Below are 23,389 nucleotides of genomic sequence, written 5' to 3'. Positions count from 1 at the left end.
ATGACGGGGAAAGCTACTTGGAATAGTAGCTTTGAGAGTTTTATTGAGGTGTTGGAGCTGCTTGATGATCATCACAGAGATATGCTGCGACAGTCTTTTTTGTGGCCACTGTACCAGATGCGAGAGGTGCAGTACGCAGGACAGATCATCGATGCACTTTTATATCGACTTTTGATGCCAGTCGACGGCGATTCCCTCCGCTTCGACCTCTGGGGCAAGGTCGTCAGTTTCTCGATTTATGAGTTTAGCTTGATCACTGGACTGAGGATTACGGGCGACGATGCAGCCATTGAGAAAAGCAATAGGCTGTACGAGACGTACTTTCAGGGACATGGGTCGGTGCATCTACCCGAATTGATGGTCACGATTAGGGGGTGCGACCAGATGCTAGATAGATTGAAACTTGGGCTGGTTTACATCTTCGAGAGTGTGATAAGGTGTCGTCACAAGAAGACTGCCATCGACATTTTTTATTTGAAAGTTGTTGACGACATTGATGCATTTAACAACTATCCATAGGGCCAGAGATGTTACGAAAACACCGTACATGTTTTCACCAGATTACACTCGAAGCCCAGAGGGTCAATGCGTAAATACGATACATATAGGTTGCCCTTAGCGATGCAGCTAAATGTTTAATATAATTAAAGTTAAAGTTTTAGTATATTACATTTATGCATAATAAGTGTATGTGTTGCAGATTTGGGTGTATGAGACAGTCCCTACACTGAGAGCCTGCTTCGTGGAGCGAGGGGAGACACGATGCCCTCAGATGGATCGTTGGAGATCGTTACGAGCGGAGGGATGTCCCACTGGGAAACAGTTATCGGCCCTCCTCGACGATTCTCAAGTAAGTATTATGCATTTGTGATTTATATTATACGTAATTAAATCTGTTTACATGATCGTTAACTACTCAAATATCAATATGTCAGCTTGAAGTCATACCTGAGTTGACGCTGTCGATGGAAGAGGAGGCTCGATGTCTTGTGCGGGATGTAGGCGTTTCGCACACCAAAGACAAGCAGATGTCTGATCCGAGTGTGGACCGAGATTGGGTATGTGAATTAAATATAATTTATTGAATATCGTCGACGTATAAATTTATTGAATAATTTTTAATGTTATTTATGTAGGAGGGTGGTCCAGCTGATTGACGATCACCTCCGCCGAGGGTATCTCTTTCTCCATCGTTCAGACATGTCCCCCGTGTATCGCCGACACACACTGATGATTTGTATGCCCGTCTGACTGGATTTATAGAGGAGGAGGTCGGCGCTCTACGACGAGAGTTGACAGAGAGGGTCGACGATCTGACGGGGAAGGTCGACTATCTGATAGGGAAGGTCGACGATATGGGACGAGAGTTGAGAGGAAGGGTTGACGATCTATCCCATGATATTGGAATGCTACGATCTTGCGTTGTCGATCTTCAGGATGCGGTAGCGATACTTATATGAGATTTAGCTGCTAGGCGATAGGGGGACAGAGGAGATGGTGGAGATGATCGAGAGGGTGGCAGAGATGGTGATGGAGAGGGGGGTCACCCACATTTTTTGGCATAACGAGACATTAGAGTCATTCTGGTTGTCTATGGAGGGGGATAGGGTGGCCCCGAGGGGGGGCGACGGGGGGAGAGGCACCAATGGAAGAGACGAAGGAGGTGGCGACAAAGAGGGAGGCCCCGATGGGAGGGGCGGAGGAGGTGACGGCGGAGGGGGAGGCACCGATGGGGGGGACGGATGAGGTGGCGACGAAAGTGGTAGCTCCGATGGGAGGGGTAGATGAGGTGGCGACGGAAGAGGGGGCCCCGGAGGGTGAGAGGACGCCCATCGTGATTGAGGGTAAGAGACATGCTGTTGATAAGACGGAGCAGGTGGTTGGCAAGAGGTTAAGAGTGCCGTCACAGTATGTTGTTTCCCTCTTCATGGCTGAGGCCAAGAGGAGGACGTTCATCGATGGGACGTACCCAAACTTATTCAGAGAGGTGGACAATACCAAGTGGAAAGCATTCGAGACGGAGTGGAGGAAAATTATCCCCGGGTAAGTATTGTATGATTTTAATAAAGTACTGTACGCTAACTCATCTATGCTTATTTTAACATTTCCCTATTTTTTCAGAGCTACCCGCACGATAAGTAACCGAATGGTCTCGGACGCTTATAAGTGGTTCCGCGATATCACGACTTTGGGAGTTTGGCTCGCCGACGATGTAAGTGAACTATTCATTTCGTGTTTTGTATGTATACGTCACTTTGTGTTTATTAAATGAATAACAAATAATTTTTTGGTGTTTCTTGATACAGCACATCGACCTGGCCATGGACTTGTTGCGAGATCGAGCTCAGAGATATCTAAAATCATTTGACGTCCATGGTCGAGTCATATTAAACACTGAGTTCTTGCGTGCCGTTACCATAGAGTATCAGTCGCTCCAACTCATGGGTAACGAGTACACGGTGCCAGAATATATGCTCGAGTAGGTCATAGGATTGTCGTCGAGTGTCGAGGGAAATTATGGGAGGGTTGTACACATATATACATTTCAGCGTGCTTCAATAAGCACTATGTTACGCTGGAGGCTGACACGACTATATATGTGTACGACCTAGATCATTCATATTTGACGCAAGGCCAGTTGGAGCAAAACTTGGAGTCCGTAACTGTAATTATTCCTATGATGGCCAGACAAGCGGGGATGACTGTACAGGACAAATTGCAGATTGTTCGGAACACGACGACATCGTGACAGTCCGTAAGGTAAGTGTTTGAACTTTGTTGTTTTCATCTTTCAGACTTAGTTTTTTAGCTACACAGTACTGAACTGATCCATTCTTGTTCAATTGTAGCGGCGACTACGGTATATTTGCCATTAAGTACGTTGAATTTTTAAGTATAGGATATAAGGTTGATGGAATCAATCAATCGTGGATACAGAACTGAGAAAGAAGTTAGTATGTGATTTGTTCGAATTTAATACTGACTCGTAAATTTGTATTAAATATATGTAACATTCGAATTGTAAATTTAATTATTTTTTGTGATTATGAAATAATTGTAAATTTGTGTTCTGTGTATATAACATTCACATTGTAAATGTAATTTTTTTTATTATGAAATAATTGTAAATTTGTATTCAATGTATATAATTATTTTTCTGTAAGTTGATTTTTTGTTATTTTACACATATGCTGAGAATGGAGCTAATTTTTCCATATGAATCATTGTAAATATCGTTTATCAAGAATAAATATTGAACATTGAACATTTGTGAAGAATAAATATTGAACGTACCTGTCTAATTGTCATTGAGGAGAATTTGACTGGTACAAAATTGTCGAGTATGCCCTATGGCTCTGCACCTGCCACACCTACGCGGTCGAGGAAACTCTCCGGTAGATGGTATTTTAGATGTACTTGGACATCCAGGACCACGCGGTTCAACTGCTGGTGGCAACAAATCATTAAACGGGAGAATGTGCTCTGGAACTTCCCACTCTGTTTCATTTGGCAGAGGAAATATAGTCTTCGCATATGCTGTTCTCCAAGACTCGGTCGTATAATACAAAGAGCATAATGTTCTCGCTGCAAAGCCTCGATACATGGTCACCGCAACTGCATGCTCACATGGAAAACTCTCTAACTGAAATCTCATACAAGTGCATGTGTTATCAGTCAAGTCCACCATATATGCCGTATTGGTACACATTGCACAGACAAGCGGAACTCATCTAGTGCTTTCACATTCAACTTCCTCGCAACATCTGCCGCCTTAAAGGGTTTTTCCTTTTGAACGCTACTGTAACTCTGTGATGCCGTACGTCAGTCATGAAACCAATGTTGCAGTTTGTTACGAATGTTCTCAATCATTGCGAGAATTGATAACTCTCGATCCTTCTTAAACAATGCATTGAGAGACTCCGCATTATTCGACGTCATCATGTTGTATCGACGTTTTGGAAAGTATGACCGCGCCCAATGTTTAATCCCCATGTTCGTCAGATACTCCAACGCCGGTAATGATTTACTTCCTATCTCAAACATAAACTTATTACACTCTTCAGCACTGTAAGCTTTAGCTGCTCTCCTGAACAATGAAACGATGCCTTTGCCCCGATACCTAGTTTTCAAATTACCTTATATATGGTACATGCAATACCCGTGATGTGCCTCTAGAAAAACTTCAGCGATACCGTTTTTTATAGACTGTCCCCGATCGGTTACAAAGGTAAGGTCTTTGACTTCCCCGACCACTTCCCTCAGTTTCGAAAAGAACCAACGCATGGACAGATCATTCTCGCTGTCGGATTATGCCGAATGCAATAGGATAAATTTGGATGTTGGCGTCTTAACATGTAGCAATAATTAATTTGCCTTGATATTTAGTTTTCAGAGTTGTATCATCAACTAGAATTACGGGTCGCATTGCATTTTGAAAACCCCAAATACATTGTCCGAGAGTCATGAAGAAATACTTAAAACAATTATCGCTCCCCGTCTCAATAAAAAATGTCGTGCCAGGATTAGTTCTCCCCATGTTATGACAATACTTGGCCAATTTAGCATAGCTCTCCTCAGCCGATCCCATTAAATCCTCCAACACACATTATTTGACCTTCCAAGTTTTCTGGTAACTTATGACCACTCCATACTCTTGACGGACGTCGTTAATGATGTTCGAAAGTCTGTAGATCATCCGTGGGTCCTGATACTTATGCATTATCTGTCGACCAATAAACCATGCTCGAGCTTGCCTGTGATCGTTTCGAAGAATTCCCACTTCGCAAGTATGTTCCCGTGAATACTTGTGAATTACGAAGCACTCATTCATGTCCATCTTAGTTGCTCTCAAGCGCCAATTGCAACTGCCTTCGACGCATGCAACTGTCAACAATGACTTATTTGATTTATTTACTTTGAACTCAAAGTTATATTTTAATGCCAGCCGGTGGATAGCTTCCTGCAAATCTTTCTTGATTTCAAACAGTTACTCGACATACAAGTCCTCATAATCGGGAGCCACACGGGAAGAATTGAAGGACAGTCAACTTGTTCCAACCTGTGAGCTCCCACTCAGCTCATGTCTCTGTCGGAATAAAGCAATCAAATTTTTATTTGTAGACTCGTTTATATTCTCATTGTCTTCAACGGAATTCTGCGCGTAACAGCAACATCACGATCAGAAGCAACTGTCTCAGGAATAACCACATCATCCGCAGGAACTATCTCCACCGTCTCCCAAAAACTTCGATCATTGTTATCGGCCCTATCTGAATCTTCGCATTCACCTTCGATAACATCCTTCATAATTAAAGTCGTACCAAGAACAGTCGGAGTCCGATGCATTTTATTCAATTCTAATAGATAATTCAATTCAACATCATTAGTAACGAATACCGGTGGTATCGGAATGGATGAATTCCCATAACCGTTGAATAAACATCTCGATTGCATATCGTATTGAGATTGATCGACATTCAGCTTATTTTGCAAATCGTGGTACATTTCTAAATATGGTGTACTCTCTATTATGGGAATTGCAATACAACCATATCAATACCAACAGTCGGCTGTCAACAGACAGTTGACTGTTAACACCCGACTATTGGCTGTTAAACAGCCAAATTGTCGGCTGCTTTTATGTTTTCTGCGTTACGTAGAAGAAAAAAATTATAGGTTTGTTCAAATTTTTTTTATACGTTCGATCTGCTAAAAAAATTAATATTAATTATTAATATGTCGAAATAAATTTTCTCTATTCAAACGTATACTAATTTACTGAAAAAGAAATTAAACATGCGTAAATATACTTACCGATTTGAAGAAACTGATATGAAAAAAATTTCCGGCTTTAACGTTTGAACGTTTTCTGAGATGTTGAGATTCAAGCAAATGAAAGATGAGAGTTTTTTCTGTCTTGAAAACTTGTTTTGAAGTTTTATAAGTGGGAAAGTATTTGATTTTTAATTATTAACTAAAAGGGTAATAAAGTCTTTTCAACAATACATTGTTTTGTAATTGTATAATACATTTGATGGCATCCTTGTCTTTTAACATTCAAGAGGCTAATGTGATAATATTCATGATTTTCAAAGTCAAAGTGAAATTCCTCCCTTTGACTGGGTCAAACTTAAAAGTACCCCCTAAATGTGCGAAAAATTTTGACAGAAATATTGATTGTTGACTTTAGAAAATAATTTATATTCTTCTAAGTCAACCAAAAAGACATTTTTTAAAGTCAATGGTGAATACAGTTTTTTATTAAAGTCTTTCAAAAATTTGGGTTGACAATAAAAATTAGATTCTGTATTTGTATTTTTAACATAAAAGTTAATGCGTGATTTTTTTATATATATTTTTTAATATAAGTCATTGATATTTTGAATAACTCGTGAGTTTTAAAAACTTCTAAAAAGTCATGATTTAATACTTCATAATTTTTATCGACTTTTAAAATTGGGATAATTGTATCAGCGATCCCAAATCTTTCACTTCTTTGCATACATTACTTAAAATTCAATTTGTACTACCTACAATTCCAAATCTTTCAAAAATTAACACATGGGGACTAAATGGATGATTTCTCTTAGTTTGATCGTTAGTTGATCCAATAAATTGACTTTGACTAATTTTAAAAGGGATTAAAAAATGATAACTTTAAATTAAAATTAAAAACTAAAAAACATAAAAACCAAAAACAAAATTCAGTCATTGTTCATCTTCTCCTTCCCAAACCCACAGTCACCACCATCTCCACCTAAACCCAATAAAAAAAACTCGTCACCACAATCTCGTTGTCGCTTATCGCCTATCGTCAAATCCACCAAAGCCCAGTCAAGCTGGGCAATAATTCATCACAAAACATCATTAGCACACCCAGACCACCCTTACTATCTAAATCTACAACAAAGCAAATTGTCAAAAACATAAGTACTTGGAAAGAAAAAAAATCCTAGGACTTCCACCATTATTGTTGCAACAATGCAATGATGATATAATATTTTTGACATAATGGATGACTGACATTCACATTGACGAGATGCCCACAAGCCATTACAGAATGTCAGAATGTCAACCATTATATAAAAAAAAAAATAATTGTGTCAAAGTAGTTTAATTATCATTGTTGAAGCTTGAAGCTTTAATATGTTTGGGCACCATGTATTTGGACTTCCACCACTTACTTGGACTCTTGATCACCTTCCGATTGAGGACTTCCATCCAACAATTGCGTGGATTAAAACAGCATTTTGCTATGCATAAACATTAAGCATGAATAATTTTCACGTGATGTTATCAGTTAAGATGATATTCCGCAATTTGAGGGATTAGTACCTTGATCTCAACATCATGAAGAAATTATTGGATTTTCAATAGCATTCCTCAACTTTTCAAGCAATTTTGAATTTTGAGATCTAAAAATTGTTCGAAGAAGATGGGTTCAATTTAGTCAAAATTAGTCAAGTTTTCATTTTTTGGGTCAACTGATGGTCAAACTAACATAAATCATCCAATTGGACCTCCGGTACTAATTTTTGAAAGGTTTGGGAAATCGTGAGTGGCACAAAGTAAAGATTATGGTAAAGTGTAGAAAAATTTAAAGGTTTTGGACCGATACTGCAATTATCCCTGACCAATAAACCATGCTCGAGCTTGCCTGTGATCGTTTCGAAAAATTCCCACTTCGCAAGTATGTTCCGTGAATACTTGCGAATTACGAAACACTCATTCGTGTCAATTTTAGTTGCTCTCAAGCGCCAATTGCAACTGCCTTCGACGCAGGCAACTGTCAATAATGACTTGTTTGATTTCTTTACTTTGAACTCAAAGTTATATTTTAATGCCAGCCGGTGGATAGCTTCCTGCAAATCTTTCTTGATTTCAAACAGTTACTCGACATACAAGTCCTCATAATCGGGAGCCACACGGGAAGAATTGAAGGACAGTCAACTTGTTCCAACCTGTGAGCTCCCACTCAGCTCATGTCTCTGTCGGAATAAAGCAATCAAATTTTTATTTGTAGACTCGTTTATATTCTCATTGTCTTCAACGGAATTCTGCGCGTAACAGCAACATCACGATCAGAAGCAACTGTCTCAGGAATAACCACATCATCCGCAGGAACTATCTCCACCGTCTCCCAAAAACTTCGATCATTGTTATCGGCCCTATCTGAATCTTCGCATTCACCTTCGATAACATCCTTCATAATTAAAGTCGTACCAAGAACAGTCGGAGTCCGATGCATTTTATTCAATTCTAATAGATAATTCAATTCAACATCATTAGTAACGAATACCGGTGGTATCGGAATGGATGAATTCCCATAACCGTTGAATAAACATCTCGATTGCATATCGTATTGAGATTGATCGACATTCAGCTTATTTTGCAAATCGTGGTACATTTCTAAATATGGTGTACTCTCTATTATGGGAATTGCAATACAACCATGTATGTCACTCGTCCATCTCCATTCCCACCGATTATTTTCATTCAATTCGAAATCACCGAAATAACAGACGGGGATTATCATATCTGCATGAAGAAATGGATTTAATCAACTTCATTTATTAATTATAAAAAAAATAATGCATTGCCAACAAAAATCAGTGCCAACAGTCGGCTATCAATAGACAGTCGGCTGTTAACAGTCGATTGTCACGTGACTGTTTGGCTGTTTAACAGCCAAACAGTCGACTGCTTTTATGTTTTCCGCATTACGTAGAAGAAAAAAATTATACATCTGTTCAAATTTTTTTTCATACATTCGATCTGGTAAAAAAATTAATACTAACTATTATTATGTCGAAATAAATTTTTTCTATTCAAACGTATACTAATTTACTGAAAAAGAAATTAAACATGTGTAAATATACTTACCGATTTGAAAAAATTGATATGAAAAAAATTTCCGGTTTCAGCGTTTGAACGTTTTCTGAGAAGTTGAGGTTCAAGCAGATGAAAGATGAGAGTTTTTTCTGTCTTGGAAGCTCGTTTTGAAATTTTATAAGTGGGGAAGTGTTTGATTTTCAATTATTAATTAAAAGGGTAGTAAAGTCTTTTCAATAATACATTGTTTTGTAATTGTATAATACATTTGAGGGCATCCTTGTCTTTTAACATTCAAGAGGCCAATGTGATAATATTCATGATTTTCAAAGTCAAAGTAAAATTTCCTCCCTTTGACTGGGTCAAACTTAAAAGTATCCCCTAAATGTGCGAAAAATTCGGACAGAAATATTGATTGTTGACTTTAGAAAATAATTTACATTCTTCTAAGTCAACCGAAAAGACATTTTTTAAAGTCAACGGTGAATACACTTTTTTATTAAAGTCTTTCAAAATTTTGGTTTGACAATAAAAATTAGATTCTGTATTTGTATTTTTAACATAAAAGTTAATGCGTGATTTTTTTTTATATTTTTTTAATATAAGTCATTGATATTTTGAATAACTCGCGACTTTTAAAAACTTCTAAAAAGTCATGATTTAATACTTCATAATTTTTATCGACTTTTAAAATTGGGATAATAGTATCAGCGATCCCAAATCTTTCACTTCTTTGCATACATTACTTAAAATTCAATTTGTACTACCTACAATTCCAAATCTTTCAAAGATTAACACATGGGGTCTAAATGGATGATTTCTCTTAGTTTGATCGTTAGTTGACCCAATAAATTGACTTTGACTAATTTTAAAAGGGATTAAAAAATGATAACTTTAAATTAAAATTAAAAACTAAAAAACATAAAAACCAATAACAAAATTCAGTCATTGTTCACCTTCTCCTTTTCAAACCCACGGTCACCACCATTTCCACCTAAACCCAATAAAAAAAACTCGTCACCACAATCTCGTTGTCACTTATCGCCTATCATCAGATCCACCAAAGCCCAGTCAAGCTGGGCAATAATTCATCACAAAACATCGTCAGCACACCCAGACCACCCTTATTATCTAAATCTCCAACAAAACAAATTGTCAAAAACATAAGTACTTGGAAAGAAAAAAAATCCTAGGACTTCCACCATTATTGTTGCAACAATGCAATGATGATATAATATTTTTGACATAATGGATGACTGACATTCACATTGACGAGATGCCCACAAGCCATTACAGAATGTCAGAATGTCAACCATTATATAAAAAAAAAAATAATTGTGTCAAAGTAGTTTAATTATCATTGTTGAAGCTTGAAGCTTTAATATGTTTGGGCACCATGTATTTGGACTTCCACCACTTACTTGGACTCTTGATCACCTTCCGATTGAGGACTTCCATCCAACAATTGCGTGGATTAAAACAGCATTTTGCTATGCATAAACATTAAGCATGAATAATTTTCACGTGATGTTATCAGTTAAGATGATATTCCGCAATTTGAGGGATTAGTACCTTGATCTCAACATCATGAAGAAATTATTGGATTTTCAATAGCATTCCTCAACTTTTCAAGCAATTTTGAATTTTGAGATCTAAAAATTGTTCGAAGAAGATGGGTTCAATTTAGTCAAAATTAGTCAAGTTTTCATTTTTTGGGTCAACTGATGGTCAAACTAACATAAATCATCCAATTGGACCTCCGGTACTAATTTTTGAAAGGTTTGGGAAATCGTGAGTGGCACAAAGTAAAGATTATGGTAAAGTGTAGAAAAATTTAAAGGTTTTGGACCGATACTGCAATTATCCCTTTAAAATTCTATATAAATCTATTACTGAATACCCCAAGATTTTTATGTAATCTTGATTGAATACCCTATAGGTGTATTTGATTGTCAATATCTTTTATGAAAATGTGTTTTTCACCAAAATTCTTATTGTTATGCTGTTTGATTGCAATTTTCTTTCATGAAAAATATTTTTCTACTATTGATCGCGTAACCGTTTTTATCCTCAAAATCAAGGAAAATATTTTTTTTTTAGGGATAGTAGGATTTTATTTTCCAAGAAATTCACTCACTCTTTCTCTCTCTCATTTATCCACACTATCTCGTCAACCCACCAATAAAAAATGAAGAAGTATAATATTTTATAAATTAAAAATTAAATCAATCAAACACATTTGACAATTTCCATGTATTTTCTTTTCATACAGATTTCATGCTTGCAATCAAACGCACCTTAAAATTTTTTAAGTGTCTAATAACCTAAATTGAATACACCTAAATTTCAATGAACTTCAATAGAATCTATTAATATTTCGATTGAGAAAGTCTGGATTTACTTATAACATCAGTCATTGTGATGCATTTTGAAACAAAAATGTGGTTATAATGATGGACCAAACCCGACCTTGTCCAACCGTACGCGGCCCGACATCAGAGTAAAGGCCCAAAGGTTCAGCCTTTCAAGGGTCTCACGAAGAATTAAGGAAGCGCTGAATCCCAATTTCCAAATTTCACCCGAAATTGAAGAATCACTCAATCGATCATTCACTCCGATGGAGGTGCCGGGTTCTTCAAAGAAGATGATAGCTACACAGGAAGAGATGGTGGAGGCCAAGGTGCCAATACCGTACAGAGACCAATGCGCCCATTTGCTGATCCCACTGAACAAGTGCAGGCAGGCCGAGTTCTATTTGCCCTGGAAGTGTGAGTCGGAGCGCCACACCTATGAAAAGTGCGAGTATGAGCTTGTTATGGAGAGAATGCTCCAGATGCAGAAGATTCGAGAGCAAGAAGCCAAGATGAAGGGCTCTCAGAAAGGCCAGTTGCCCATTCCTCTTATCCCCAAAACAGCCGATGCTTGACTCTGAAAGGTGATTTCTTTAAGCCCTTGATAAATCCAATTGCGGATTTTGTGTGAAATTAATAGTATGATGGTGTATTTAAATAGCCAATCATACGTTGCTGTTTAAGTATTGTGCGTTTATTTTGTATTTTTCTTAAATTGTGTTTTTGATTGTCGGATATGGGTTTTCCTTGGTTTTCAAGAGATTTTATGTTTTGCGTAATCTGAACGGGAAATTATAGTGCCAGAAAATACTTTGTCTTGCCAGGTCAAGGCGGAATCTATTAAACTTATGGGTACGACTTAATGTGCAGAACCAATCTGCTGTCCGCCTCTTTATGATTGGACGAGTGTGGTGTCTGAATGCTCACTCGTGTTTACTTTGAGTTTTTAGTTAACGGGGTTTGAGTTTTTCGATTAACAGGATTCTCTTTGAATCAATTTTTGGTGAATTATCTGACATTTTCTCTCAACTTTTTACATTGAGCTTATTGATGGGCTTCTCTTGTTTTTTCGAATTCTTTTATTATGAAATGGGTCACTCAGATAAGTTTATTTTATGCTTTTGAAGTATTTATCGATTGGTTTCTCGTGTTTCTGTGAGTTAGATATTGCAGTTGTGTTTTATTTACACATCTATATTTGCATGTTTGCTAAGTTCTATATAATTGTTCTAATTTGAAGATTTTATCGATGGAGGTTTGTTAAATTGGGGATACACATACAAATTGATGCCTCATGGGTGTATATGCACAAATATCATTTTTCTCATTTGTTTTGTTACTCTCTATGTAAAAAAGGTGGTAATTAATTTAAATCTTTAAGCGGTTCCATGATAGTTTCTTTGCCAGATTCTGTTAACAATAAAGACAATGATTCTGTTAACAATAAAGACAATGTATCATTTGGACCTTTGCTTAATTCAAGTTCTTCAATACTAGGATGTTTATGGAAATTTTCAGGTCAAGTTACTAGGTTTTAACTCTACATTTTTAAGCCATGTAATTTATGGCTGCTTTCTTGAGTGCAAGTGGGTTTTTCCGTAAAAATTTTGGCACTTTCTGGATACGTCTTAATAGCATTTTTGCTTCAGTCAGAAAGCATATCTTAATACAGTAGATATGGATTGGAAGATTTGATCTATGGCGGCTATCAGGTTGCATGTGCAGCATTGTGACACTGCCATGTATTGTATATCCTCAGCGTTTATAGGTTTTGAGTGGTCGGTTTATATCTTTCATTGACTGAAAAGTTTTGAAGGAACTAGGAAGCAAATTGTTTAGATCTAAATACAGAGAGGTAGCCTTCGGATTTCAGAGACTGAATAAGAAAATCTCTGAAAAAGAAAAAAAAAACATAAGGCTTCTGATCATAGAGATGATGCCTCACTCATGCACCTGTAGAATTATTTTTTATTTCCTTTATGGCATGGCAAGGTTTTATTACATCCTCTTTACAAGGGAATTATGTACACCCTGGAGACTAAACTCGTTTGGCTGAGTTCTATTATCTTATGGTCTTACAGACTTTCTGGACCAATTAGCTATAATACATAGAAAAACCCACATTTAAACGAACAGTATCTTGGATTATATTGACTAATATCATATAAACTGCTGTAATTTACACTATCTTGGGGGCAGTTTCAATGCTAAATTGTTCAAATTACAACTTTTACCCACTTGTACCATTTTTTTAAAGGCTCTTTAGAATGTTCCCACTTCAGAATATTATTTGTATCTTATCATCTATATTACCATATTAGGTGCTCATCTATATGGATGCAGTACTGCAATTTGGTTTTGTTTAATTATTAAAAGGTTGAGGTGATGTTCATCTTTGCAAATCATTGTGTACTTCCCTTTATTTTTCTGCCCGTCTTCCTACTAATTATTTTTATGTTATTGGCATCTTCAGGCTTCAAATAGGAGCCCTGCTAGAAGTGCTTTTAGAAAATAAAAAAACTTTCAAGAAGATAAAAATCTCGCGACATGTTAGAAAGAGCAATGATTTTGAGTAGAATGCTATTGTACAAGTTTCAGATTCCAGTGCCTCCTTTTTGGGAATTACCAAAAATAATCTAGTCACTTTCCAATTTGTGATTTTGTATGAATTTCCTTTATGAGAAAAAACTGGAGTTCAATGAACTGTACTTCAGAATTATGGTTCTGGAACAAGTTCTGAAGTTCAGGTAGTTCTGATGTTTGCCAATTTCATTCTTTGATAATTCACTTTTTCTACAAGAATCTAGAAACCTGGAACGTCTCTATCCTTGCTCTATATCCTGTATATCATTAAGTTATTCAGGACTTATAACTAAAAAAGAAGATAGCAAGTTGCTTTTCTACACTTTTAACATATTTTTTCTATAGGAAACATATTTGCAATGGCAAAGGAGATATTGTCGTTACTAATTGATATAATGCACTTGCTTATATTTTTCTCCATAGCTGTTCTTAGACTTTCGTAAGATGTCACGGAATTCCTTTTTAGTTCCTTTATTGAAATTTTCATGCGAATTCCTTTTTAGTTCCTTCATTGAAGTTTTCAGGGTTGCTTTTCTCTTCAGGAAGAAGCTAAACTGTGGGAAGTGGTAGTCATTGGAGGACTTAATTTGAAATTGTTTTGGTATTATGTAAACATGATACTAGACTACTCTGAATTTTCCCTGGTAATTTAGTTCTAAATAAATTTTACATATTTGATGTCTATTTTACAAATGTTTTCTGAGGTTTTTGATTATTCACAAGTGATTATTAGTTCAACTTTTATGTAAGTTTATGATAAATTTGTAACTTTGTCAAGGCTTAGATAATGTCGTTACTAAAAGGACGAATGATGCGGTGTGAATATTCGTATTCTGGTACGAATTTTCCTTACAAATTCTACTTCTAGAAAATCGATTTTTTTTTATTATTTTTTTTTCAGTCTTGCTACACTTAAAATTCTAGTTTATATTTGACAATGTGACACAATTTTGCCATTGATTTGTCCTAACACAAGCAATGATTCAATGAATGGCCTCGATTTTGACACGTATTGGAATGTCATCCAAAATGTACACAAAATATATACAAGTAGATTGATTCTATTTTTTCTGGGGAAAAGCCTAGCATAATCATAGTATCACTTGCTTGTCTTGTTCGACCTCTGACCGAGAAAGCAACTAATTTAGAGCTGTATATGTACTTTTCTTTTTGAGTTCATTAAGACATTCATTACCAGCTTTTGGATCTTTATAGTGGCTTTTTAAGCATTATTGTAAAAATAAAATAGGATTCTCAACTAAAGTATAAGATTCTATTAGTTCAATTCAAATACTATTTGTTTGCGCACAAAAAGTATTTTCAAGAGATACTCTATTTTTGAAGAGTATATTTAACAATCTTTACAAGAGATATTCTATTTTTAAAGAGTATATTTAACAATCTAAGGAGTTTATAAATTTAGAGAGCAAAAAAATATTAAGTGTTACAATGCCTTTTATTTTTATAACTTAATTTTGCTACTTTCAAAAAGCATTTATTATTTTTATCCATCTTTTATTTTTACTAGCTTCATTTTAAAATATTATATTATTTTTGTACATTGAAAGTTGAAATAGTTTGAGTACATTATATAAAGAGTAAATTTGGCCCTTCAAATCCACTTTTTATTTTAAAATGTTAATTCAAATAGCCTTTTGAAGCAAAATTTTAAGAATCGACCGTTTAAAATAGAAATGATCTTATACTTAAAAAAGTTGTATTGGAGATGTTCTAAATCATTTCATTTAAATAAGAATATCCTCAATTTCGAATCGCTTGTGTGATAAATTAATAGCATCCCTTCGAATACAAAAATATAAATGGTTTATTATTCAATCGAAGTTAAATATTAAAACCAAACATTCATAACTATTGTTTATTATTTTTCTCATGTTTCATGGGATCTACTACTACTTTATCTTTATAAATTTGCTAAATAGAGACTGCTAAATGTATAAGATAATACTTTTATATAAAATGCTTTGGAGCCCAACAAAAATATATAAAAATAATAATTGGTTAAATACATAATTTTTTTTAATAAATATTAATGAATTTTTTATTTGATAACTTCCAAATATTCAATTCAAACTTCAAAGAAAATATGCGTCTAAACCTAGTTATTTTTTCTTTGTGCCCAAACTAAACTCAAACTCATCCATACTTTTCTTGTAATGCATAACCACGTTTGATATATTTTTTCTATTTTGTAGAAATTGATTATTTAATGCTACGATATTTGAAAGGCTTTTTCGAGAGAAAAAGTAGGTAAAACATAACCATCATATAAGTCATTATCATCCTTAATCGGCGTATTCAATATCCTTAAAATAATATTTTCAGTAATTGACTATTCCATTATCCTATCTCGATCAGGATAATTCAAGAAAGAGCTCGACATTAGTTGCATTTTTGTACTCATTGACTAAAAAATGGCTTCACATAGTTTATATATAAAGTAATAAATTATTCGTTTATCGATAAATCAATAATGCTATTATTATTTTATGGAGGTTTTACTATTATAAAGCACACAACTCTAATTTTAATCACATCATCAAAACTTGAGCACAGTTGACATTGTGAAAATCTACGGTAACAACAAGGGTTACTTCGCATACTCTCTCTTCGTCTTCACTAGCATGGACACATCTTGCAAACGTTGAAATTTTCCGTCGCAGAGGTGATTAAACAATACAAATAGAGAAAGTAATTAAATTTTTTTTTCTCCTGTTATTTCTGGGCCATTTACATTATTGGATGTGGAAAAAGGGAAATTTAACATGAAATTATTATAGTATTGCCAATATTGAAGCATGGAATCCAGTCGGCAAAAAATGACCTGAGTTCTGTATTGTTTCTCACTTTCAATAATTTGGACTTTTGTCTGGAGTTGTTGAAATTGAAAAAGGCTGCTTCTTCCTTTTTTCTCTCTTAGTTGTTTCGCAGATATCGAATTCTGCGCATCATTCACTTTATTAATTGACAGCCTAATAATTTTGAAATGGCTGAAATATTAAAATATTAATAGCATGATTAGGAGTTAATTGTTTCAATAATCACCCAATTTATATCATCGTCATGATATACTAACAAAACTTCAAGGTGCTAACTAAATTTTGTCTGTTTACACTCCATCCATCACCTTATTTTCTGACGTGGCTAACGAAAATCTGATGTGTCAAATTACGGCCGTTAAAAAATTACAAATCATCCAAATCATTGATCATCACTCATTCAATTTACACTAGGCCATAGTTTACTCATCGAATTTCAAAATGCTTTTCAATGGTCACTCATTTTTGAGATATTGCACTAAATCCATTATCTGTGATATTTTGTGCACTAAATCCAACTTATTGTACGAAAATTTCACAAGTACAGTCATACAAAAAAATTTACAACTCAACCAAATCATCAATACACCAAAATTACCATTTGGTGATTCTTGTAAATTGATAGTTTTGTTGAAATGTAATTTTTTTTAACATTTGTAACTTACTCTGTTAAGAGTGTTCGGTAGTGATTTTGATAATTATTTTTTTAACCGTTAGAAGAAAAGTTGGAGCTACCTGTGAGAAAATAAGTCAAAAATTTCCACTGAAATAGTGAAATAACAATAAAAAAATCAATTTTTTGAGATGAAAAATCACATCCAAACGAGGCCTAAATTTCTATGTGAACATTAGCATCAAAAGGAACTAAATATGTGAATGATAGATGAAATCCAATATCTCGAAGATGAGTGATCATTGGAAAGCATTTTGAAATTTGATTAGTAAATTATGACTTAATGTAAGTTGAATGAGTGATGAAACAATCATTTGACCGATTTGTAATTTTTTTACGAATATAATCATTGCAAAGCATTTTGAAATTTGATTAGTAAATTGCGACTTAATGTAAGTTGGATGATTGATGAAACAATCATTTGACCGATTTGTAATTTTTTTACGAATATAACTTGACACATCAAATTTTTGTTAGCCACGTCAACAAATAAGATAACAAATTTTTTAGGGTGATGGATGAAGAGCAAACAGACAATTTAGCGAGTGAGCACTATGGAACAATTTGAAATTCAGTGAGTAAATCGTGACCATGGTATAAATTAGGTGATTATTGAAACAATTAACTCCATGATTAGTATGTTTCGTATGCTTTACTAGACCAACAATTTAGAAAACCATTTATCAACTCATAATCCATTCCAATCTATCGTTTGACCTTGAGCACACATTACTAGGTATTATAAACTTCTACAGTCAGTACCCAAACCTACTTTTTAAGGAAAACTAATATTTAGTAAACCACCCAACCAAAATAGTTGGTAATCAAACATTTAACTAAGACCATGCAAGGATATCTAGACTAACTTAAACATTGTGTACAGAACCAATTATAGTAGACCGAAATATGATATCCAAAATACGAGCCAAATACAAATTCTTCGACTGCAAAATCAAGAACCACAGAGAGCAATAGAGAGGTCTAGATTAACATTATGATTTTGCGAAGAAGAAGCCGAGTGCTGATTAATGTTAGACCTTCTGGTGTAGGTCGACGATATTGCCTCACTGACGATTTCGCTAGTGGAAAAACCATTACTTCTCTGCAATGAGAGGGACAATGACAATTCACAACCCTCAATTTCATCAGCTGCATTGTGAATATGGCTTAAGCTCTCGAGTTTCCTTTGCACAAATGATTCACATTTTTCCTTCTCTTGATTCGGAACCACCTATAAAACAAGAAAAGGTGATAGTTTCGCTTGCCAATCATATATCTCGCATATTTTCGAGTCTTAATATTTTCTAATTCTATTTCATGAGGAATAATAATAGAAAGAGAATTAATTTATCAAACCAAATAGTACATATTTCTTAAATAAGATGTCCCACTTACTATTAACACAGTACCTAAATTTGTACTCACCATTCCATTGCATTAAATCTCAATTATGAATTCTGAAAATTCCCCCAAGAGGCAAACCCCCACAACTTAACATGTGAGATATTTACATTTAAACCATAGGATCATTAATATACTATTACACGTGCCACATGCAATTATCCATTGACAGCAGGGTCATGTACGCACGTGCCAAACAAGAAAAAAAAATATATTTTTTTTTCCGTTGTTAAAAATTCATAGACAAAAAAACAATGGACCTAAAATTGCGTTTTTTTACAAGTCAAACCATGAAAAGTTTCAAGCAAGAATTGTTAGTCAAAAGTCTAACACTTGAAAAAGATTAGGCACAAAGATTAATTACACATTGAATTCTATAGTCAAACACAAGAACTGTAATCCTTCATTTTGTCTTTGTCCAGCCTTGCATCAGAAAGGAGAGAATTATTGAGAATTTAGGGCAGAAGATTTCAAACTCCTAGCCACACTTTTCAATCATTTCTCACCCAACTTGAACAACTTTTGGGCTAAGGATGTGTTAATTTATTACATTTTAAGCCCTTGTTTGAGCTTTTCTTTGGAAAAAATATTTTTACGTCATTTCAATCATATATTATTCAATAAAATAATATTACTAATAAATTCAAAAAAAAATTTTATTTTCTAACCACATATTTCACATCGATACACTATTAAAAAATGTACGTCAAGAATGGGACTCAAACAATCTATTAAGCATTAGAAAACCTGGCTTCCTGTTCCAAGAAGAAACTCATTCTGTGTTTCCATCTTGTGTCATTCCATTGTACAAAAGGTCGTAGTAGACGAATTAATTATGAGAGTGAGAATAAGATTTTTAAATTTCTTCAAAGATGGCATAGAGAGAGAGAGAGAGTTAAACTAAATCCACAACTAGAAAAGCTGTGCAAAAGAAATAGGTTTCCAGAGAGAATGGAAGAGGTAAAACAGAAAAAAGTGGGGCTACTGTACCTTGAAAAACTCAGATTCTACTAGTGAACCTGCAAGGGAATAAGGTTTGAGGGTGGTGTGTAAGAAATCTTGCTGTAGCATAGAGAATGGAGTAGCAGTGCAGATTTGAGGTGTTTCTTGAATCTGCCATTTGAATTTTCTCTCTTCATTGTCACTTTTCTCGGCCCTAGTCTGCATGTTATAATCATCATCACAGTACGGATTTGCAACTGACTCACGTATTCTTTGCTTCTCTGAGACAGAATTAATCTTCTCGATTCGAGCTCTGACCAGAATATGTGAAAGCAAAAAGAATATCATGACTATTCATGCATAAATAAAATAAAAGATAAAAGCTCAACATGCAAATCCTTTTTGTTTCTTACTAGAACCCTTTTTGAGATGTGAGCCTAATGTTGAGGCTGTAAAAACTAAAAAAGGGCTCACCTTTTTACAGGTAGAGGAGAGTAAATGAACTGCTGTGGATCTGATCTTTCCATTGGAATTTCTTGTTCAACACATCCTTCTTGATGATCTTCTTCAAGCAACTTTTTCTTTTGCTGTGTACTGCTGCTTCTATCTACATTTGAAGAAAAGATATTTGGTTAAGTGATTAGGGAAGTAGTAAAATGGCAGTGTTTTTCATTAGAAATGCCAATATTAGAAGATTTTAAAGAAATGAGGGTTCATTCTCATGCTTGTTGGATGCAACTTTATGGGGAAATAAGTAATAAATGAAGGGAGATATCCACTCATTTCTAAAAGATATGAAAAGATACTATGTCATCAACATTAACAATGGACACGGAAGTGAACCAATAGAGGAAACCATCATCATTTCCCAAACTGCTTCATAAAATCTATAACCAACATAGAATTCCCTTAACATATCCGATATGTTAAGACTATTTATCCCTTAACGAAATCCATAAAAATTAAGTGGTTCGGTATAGGTGAGAAAAGACAATGAATATGTACCTTGTTTGCTCATCACATCAGACTTCATGCCTCTGTACATCTGTTCAACAACAAAGAGAGACAAACCCAGAAATGAAGAAAACCCAAAAAGGTGAAAAGAATTGAAGCATAAGTGAAAAATAAACCAACCTGAAGATGACTTTTGACATGAGAAATGGTGAGTCCTCTAACATCCATCAACTGGAGAACAAGCTTTGGAGTTGCCTCTGTACATCAGAAGAAAAGAGAATCAAGTCAAAAGACCAAATAATAACTTTTTAACATTAGAATGCGAGTCCTCTCACATGCAGACACATGCACATGGAGTTACAAGAAAAAGGCACACCATGATCAAGAACAATCAGATAAAAAGCAAACCAAAGACCGGAACAACAAAACAAAACTTGACAAAAATCCCCTGCTAGAATGTAAACAAATAAAGCCAAAAAAAAAAAAAAAAACTTACTGTCCTGGCCTCCAAGCCTCTCTATGGCATGAACAAAACAGTGATGAAGATCAGGAGTCCATCTTAATCTAGGCACCTTTGATCTTATATATTGCCTAACCCCACTGTTCCTCGCACAACTACCCATTCTTCAATCTTCCTCACAGAAACACAGAAAAATAAAATAAAATCCCAAAGGATCCTCTCAAAATAAAGGACTTTTACCACAGAAAGGGTAAAAGAGAGACTCTTTCTATAGAGAACTTCAACGAGAACAAGAACTCTATCATATTCAGCTTTGAAAAGAATTCCCTTTTTAGGCAAAACCCGTTAAAAATGCTGAGGTTTTATAGCTCCAGCATATAGAGGCTATGAAGACAAGAAAAAAAGAGGAAGAGAGAGAGAGACGAAGGTGAAGAAGATGGTGTCTGCAAATTCCTCGAGAAGGATACTGATGATATAGCTAAGGGTAGCATTGTGATTCTTATTTGTAATGCTGCAAAAGAAAAAATTCTGGTCACGAGCTTCTAATCTTCACCTGTAAACCCGAATGATTACCATTACAAATACCAACTGCTACGCCGAGCCATTCCTGCAGCTGCTTTGACTCTTTTTCCCTTTCTCTCTCTAGAATCTTGTGAATACGCTAACGTCGTCATGATCATAAAATGCCCAGGAATATGTACATTTCATTTAAAAATTAATATATTTGCGACGGTACTCTTGTCAAAACCTTTTGTCTAATTTAATACAATAAATTATTTTTATTTGTACGTTTGTTTAATTTCATAAGTTATTCCTTTTCTTATTTTTATAATATAAGTTAGAAAAGTTGGTCAATTAACTTACAGGAATTATATTAACCCTATGTTTGGTATTTTTTAAAAATCTCATTTTTAATCATATACGTTCTCTGATAAAATAATTTTTCGTGTAACTTAAAAGTTTTTCTTATTTTTTAATCAATATTTTAAAATACATTTTCTTACAAAACGATGCACAAACAAGGGCTACTGGGATAGGTTTTGTTAATGGCCAAATATATCACACGACGGTTTTTAATCGTAAGACTAAATTTTAATTATATGAAAGGTTCATAGTCTTTATACATTATTGTATTTATATTTCAAAATTTTCATTGCATTTTTACTCTAAAATTAATATAAATTATTCTTGATTATATTTCTCTCCAAATAGTTTTTTTTAAGATAGAGTAAAAATACTCATTTCTTCACCCTTTTTAAATAAGCAAAACAAATAATAATACAAGAATACAATTAAATATTTGACCTTTATTTTAAAGCACGTTAATAATATTTTTGAACGAAAATAATAATTAAGAAAAATAATTTTCTTATCAATGAAATATTAAAATAAGAATGTGAGGAAAAAAAATGTTAAGAAAATAAGTGTCACACTAAGCCCCCATTTGAGTTACATTATTGTAAAAATGAGAATGAAAAATATAACGGTTATGGGTCCACACAATAAATAAAAAGTTAGATATGATAGCTTGATGTGATAGATAACGATCATATTTCATTTTAATAAGGAAATAATTGGGCTCAAACAGAGTGTAAATAAATGTTAATGACATTTGATGTAGTCAAAATAGGGTATTTTAACAAAAAAAAACTAAAAATTCTAAATATAACTACTCTTTGTTAATTGTATCATATTTCAATTATAATGAAAGTCCTCAAATTTTGATAATATTTACAAAGCCATATTTTTTGTTTAATTTTAAATTATTTAAAATGTGTCTCTCATAGTGATTTTTGTCCAAATATTATGTTAACATGAGTAAAATATTTTGTCAAATTTATGCTAACAAAGCGTCGGCTTTATCCTGTCCCCTTAGACCCCGGAGTGAAGCCAATAACGCGTACCCTTAAGGGAAGGTTTAAATAAATCTCAGCAAAAGATATGGGACTACAAAGCTAAGAAAGGGCTAAGGATGAAAGGCCACTAAGATCGGATACTTGATTTAATCGATTCAATTTGAAGTTTCACTTCAACAGATAAATCTCCTAATTCCAAAGCATTGAAACAAAATATACTAAATAAAATCCGGCGAAAAATTGAGGATGTAAATGTAATCTTCATTTTATTTTATAACGTGTTGTAGTTACAAAATTGTAGCATGAATATATTTATCATAACATATTTATTCTAAATTTTAACAAATAAAATGACTCAAATATTTGTTTGACTATTTTTTATTTTTTTTTTAAATCGTCCTCTGTTATCATTATTATTTTATTATTGTTTGGGTAGGATGATACATATGATCAATCAATTCCAACCACGAGGTAAAAATGTGTAATATGACCACTTAAAA

At 34.3% G+C, this 23,389-nt stretch overlaps 2 protein-coding genes across 3 annotated transcripts; one reads left to right on the top strand and one right to left on the bottom strand.

Annotated features, from left to right (window-relative positions):
- Positions 1-11,311: 11,311 nt before the first annotated feature.
- LOC111380369 (NADH dehydrogenase [ubiquinone] 1 beta subcomplex subunit 7-like) lies at positions 11,312-14,537 on the top strand. 2 transcript variants are annotated; one of them, XM_023003906.1, is made up of 2 exons: positions 11,312-11,767; positions 14,309-14,515. In XM_023003906.1, exon 1 carries the CDS (start codon positions 11,450-11,452, stop codon positions 11,756-11,758), a length of 309 nt encoding a protein of 102 aa, XP_022859674.1. In that variant the 5' UTR covers positions 11,312-11,449; the 3' UTR covers positions 11,759-11,767; positions 14,309-14,515. The 2 variants fall into 2 exon arrangements, with proteins under 2 accessions (XP_022859674.1, XP_022859675.1); XM_023003907.1 differs by having other exon boundaries at positions 11,337-11,767; positions 14,291-14,537.
- A 3,493-nt stretch (positions 14,538-18,030) lies between these two features.
- LOC111380361 (myb family transcription factor PHL13-like) lies at positions 18,031-21,680 on the bottom strand. Its single transcript, XM_023003895.1, has 6 exons — positions 21,070-21,680; positions 20,754-20,830; positions 20,625-20,664; positions 20,094-20,226; positions 19,668-19,932; positions 18,031-18,507 (listed from the first exon to the last, which is right to left on the bottom strand). Exons 1-6 carry the CDS (start codon positions 21,194-21,196, stop codon positions 18,229-18,231), a joined length of 921 nt encoding a protein of 306 aa, XP_022859663.1. The 5' UTR covers positions 21,197-21,680; the 3' UTR covers positions 18,031-18,228.
- Between the last annotated feature and the right edge of the window lie 1,709 nt (positions 21,681-23,389).

This window comes from Olea europaea, unplaced genomic scaffold (assembly GCF_002742605.1).
Source record: "Olea europaea var. sylvestris unplaced genomic scaffold, O_europaea_v1 scaffold2131, whole genome shotgun sequence".
Taxonomy (NCBI): domain Eukaryota; kingdom Viridiplantae; phylum Streptophyta; class Magnoliopsida; order Lamiales; family Oleaceae; genus Olea; species Olea europaea.
The sequence above is the reverse complement of the archived record's forward strand: the minus strand, read 5'-3'. Positions and strand labels throughout refer to the sequence as shown.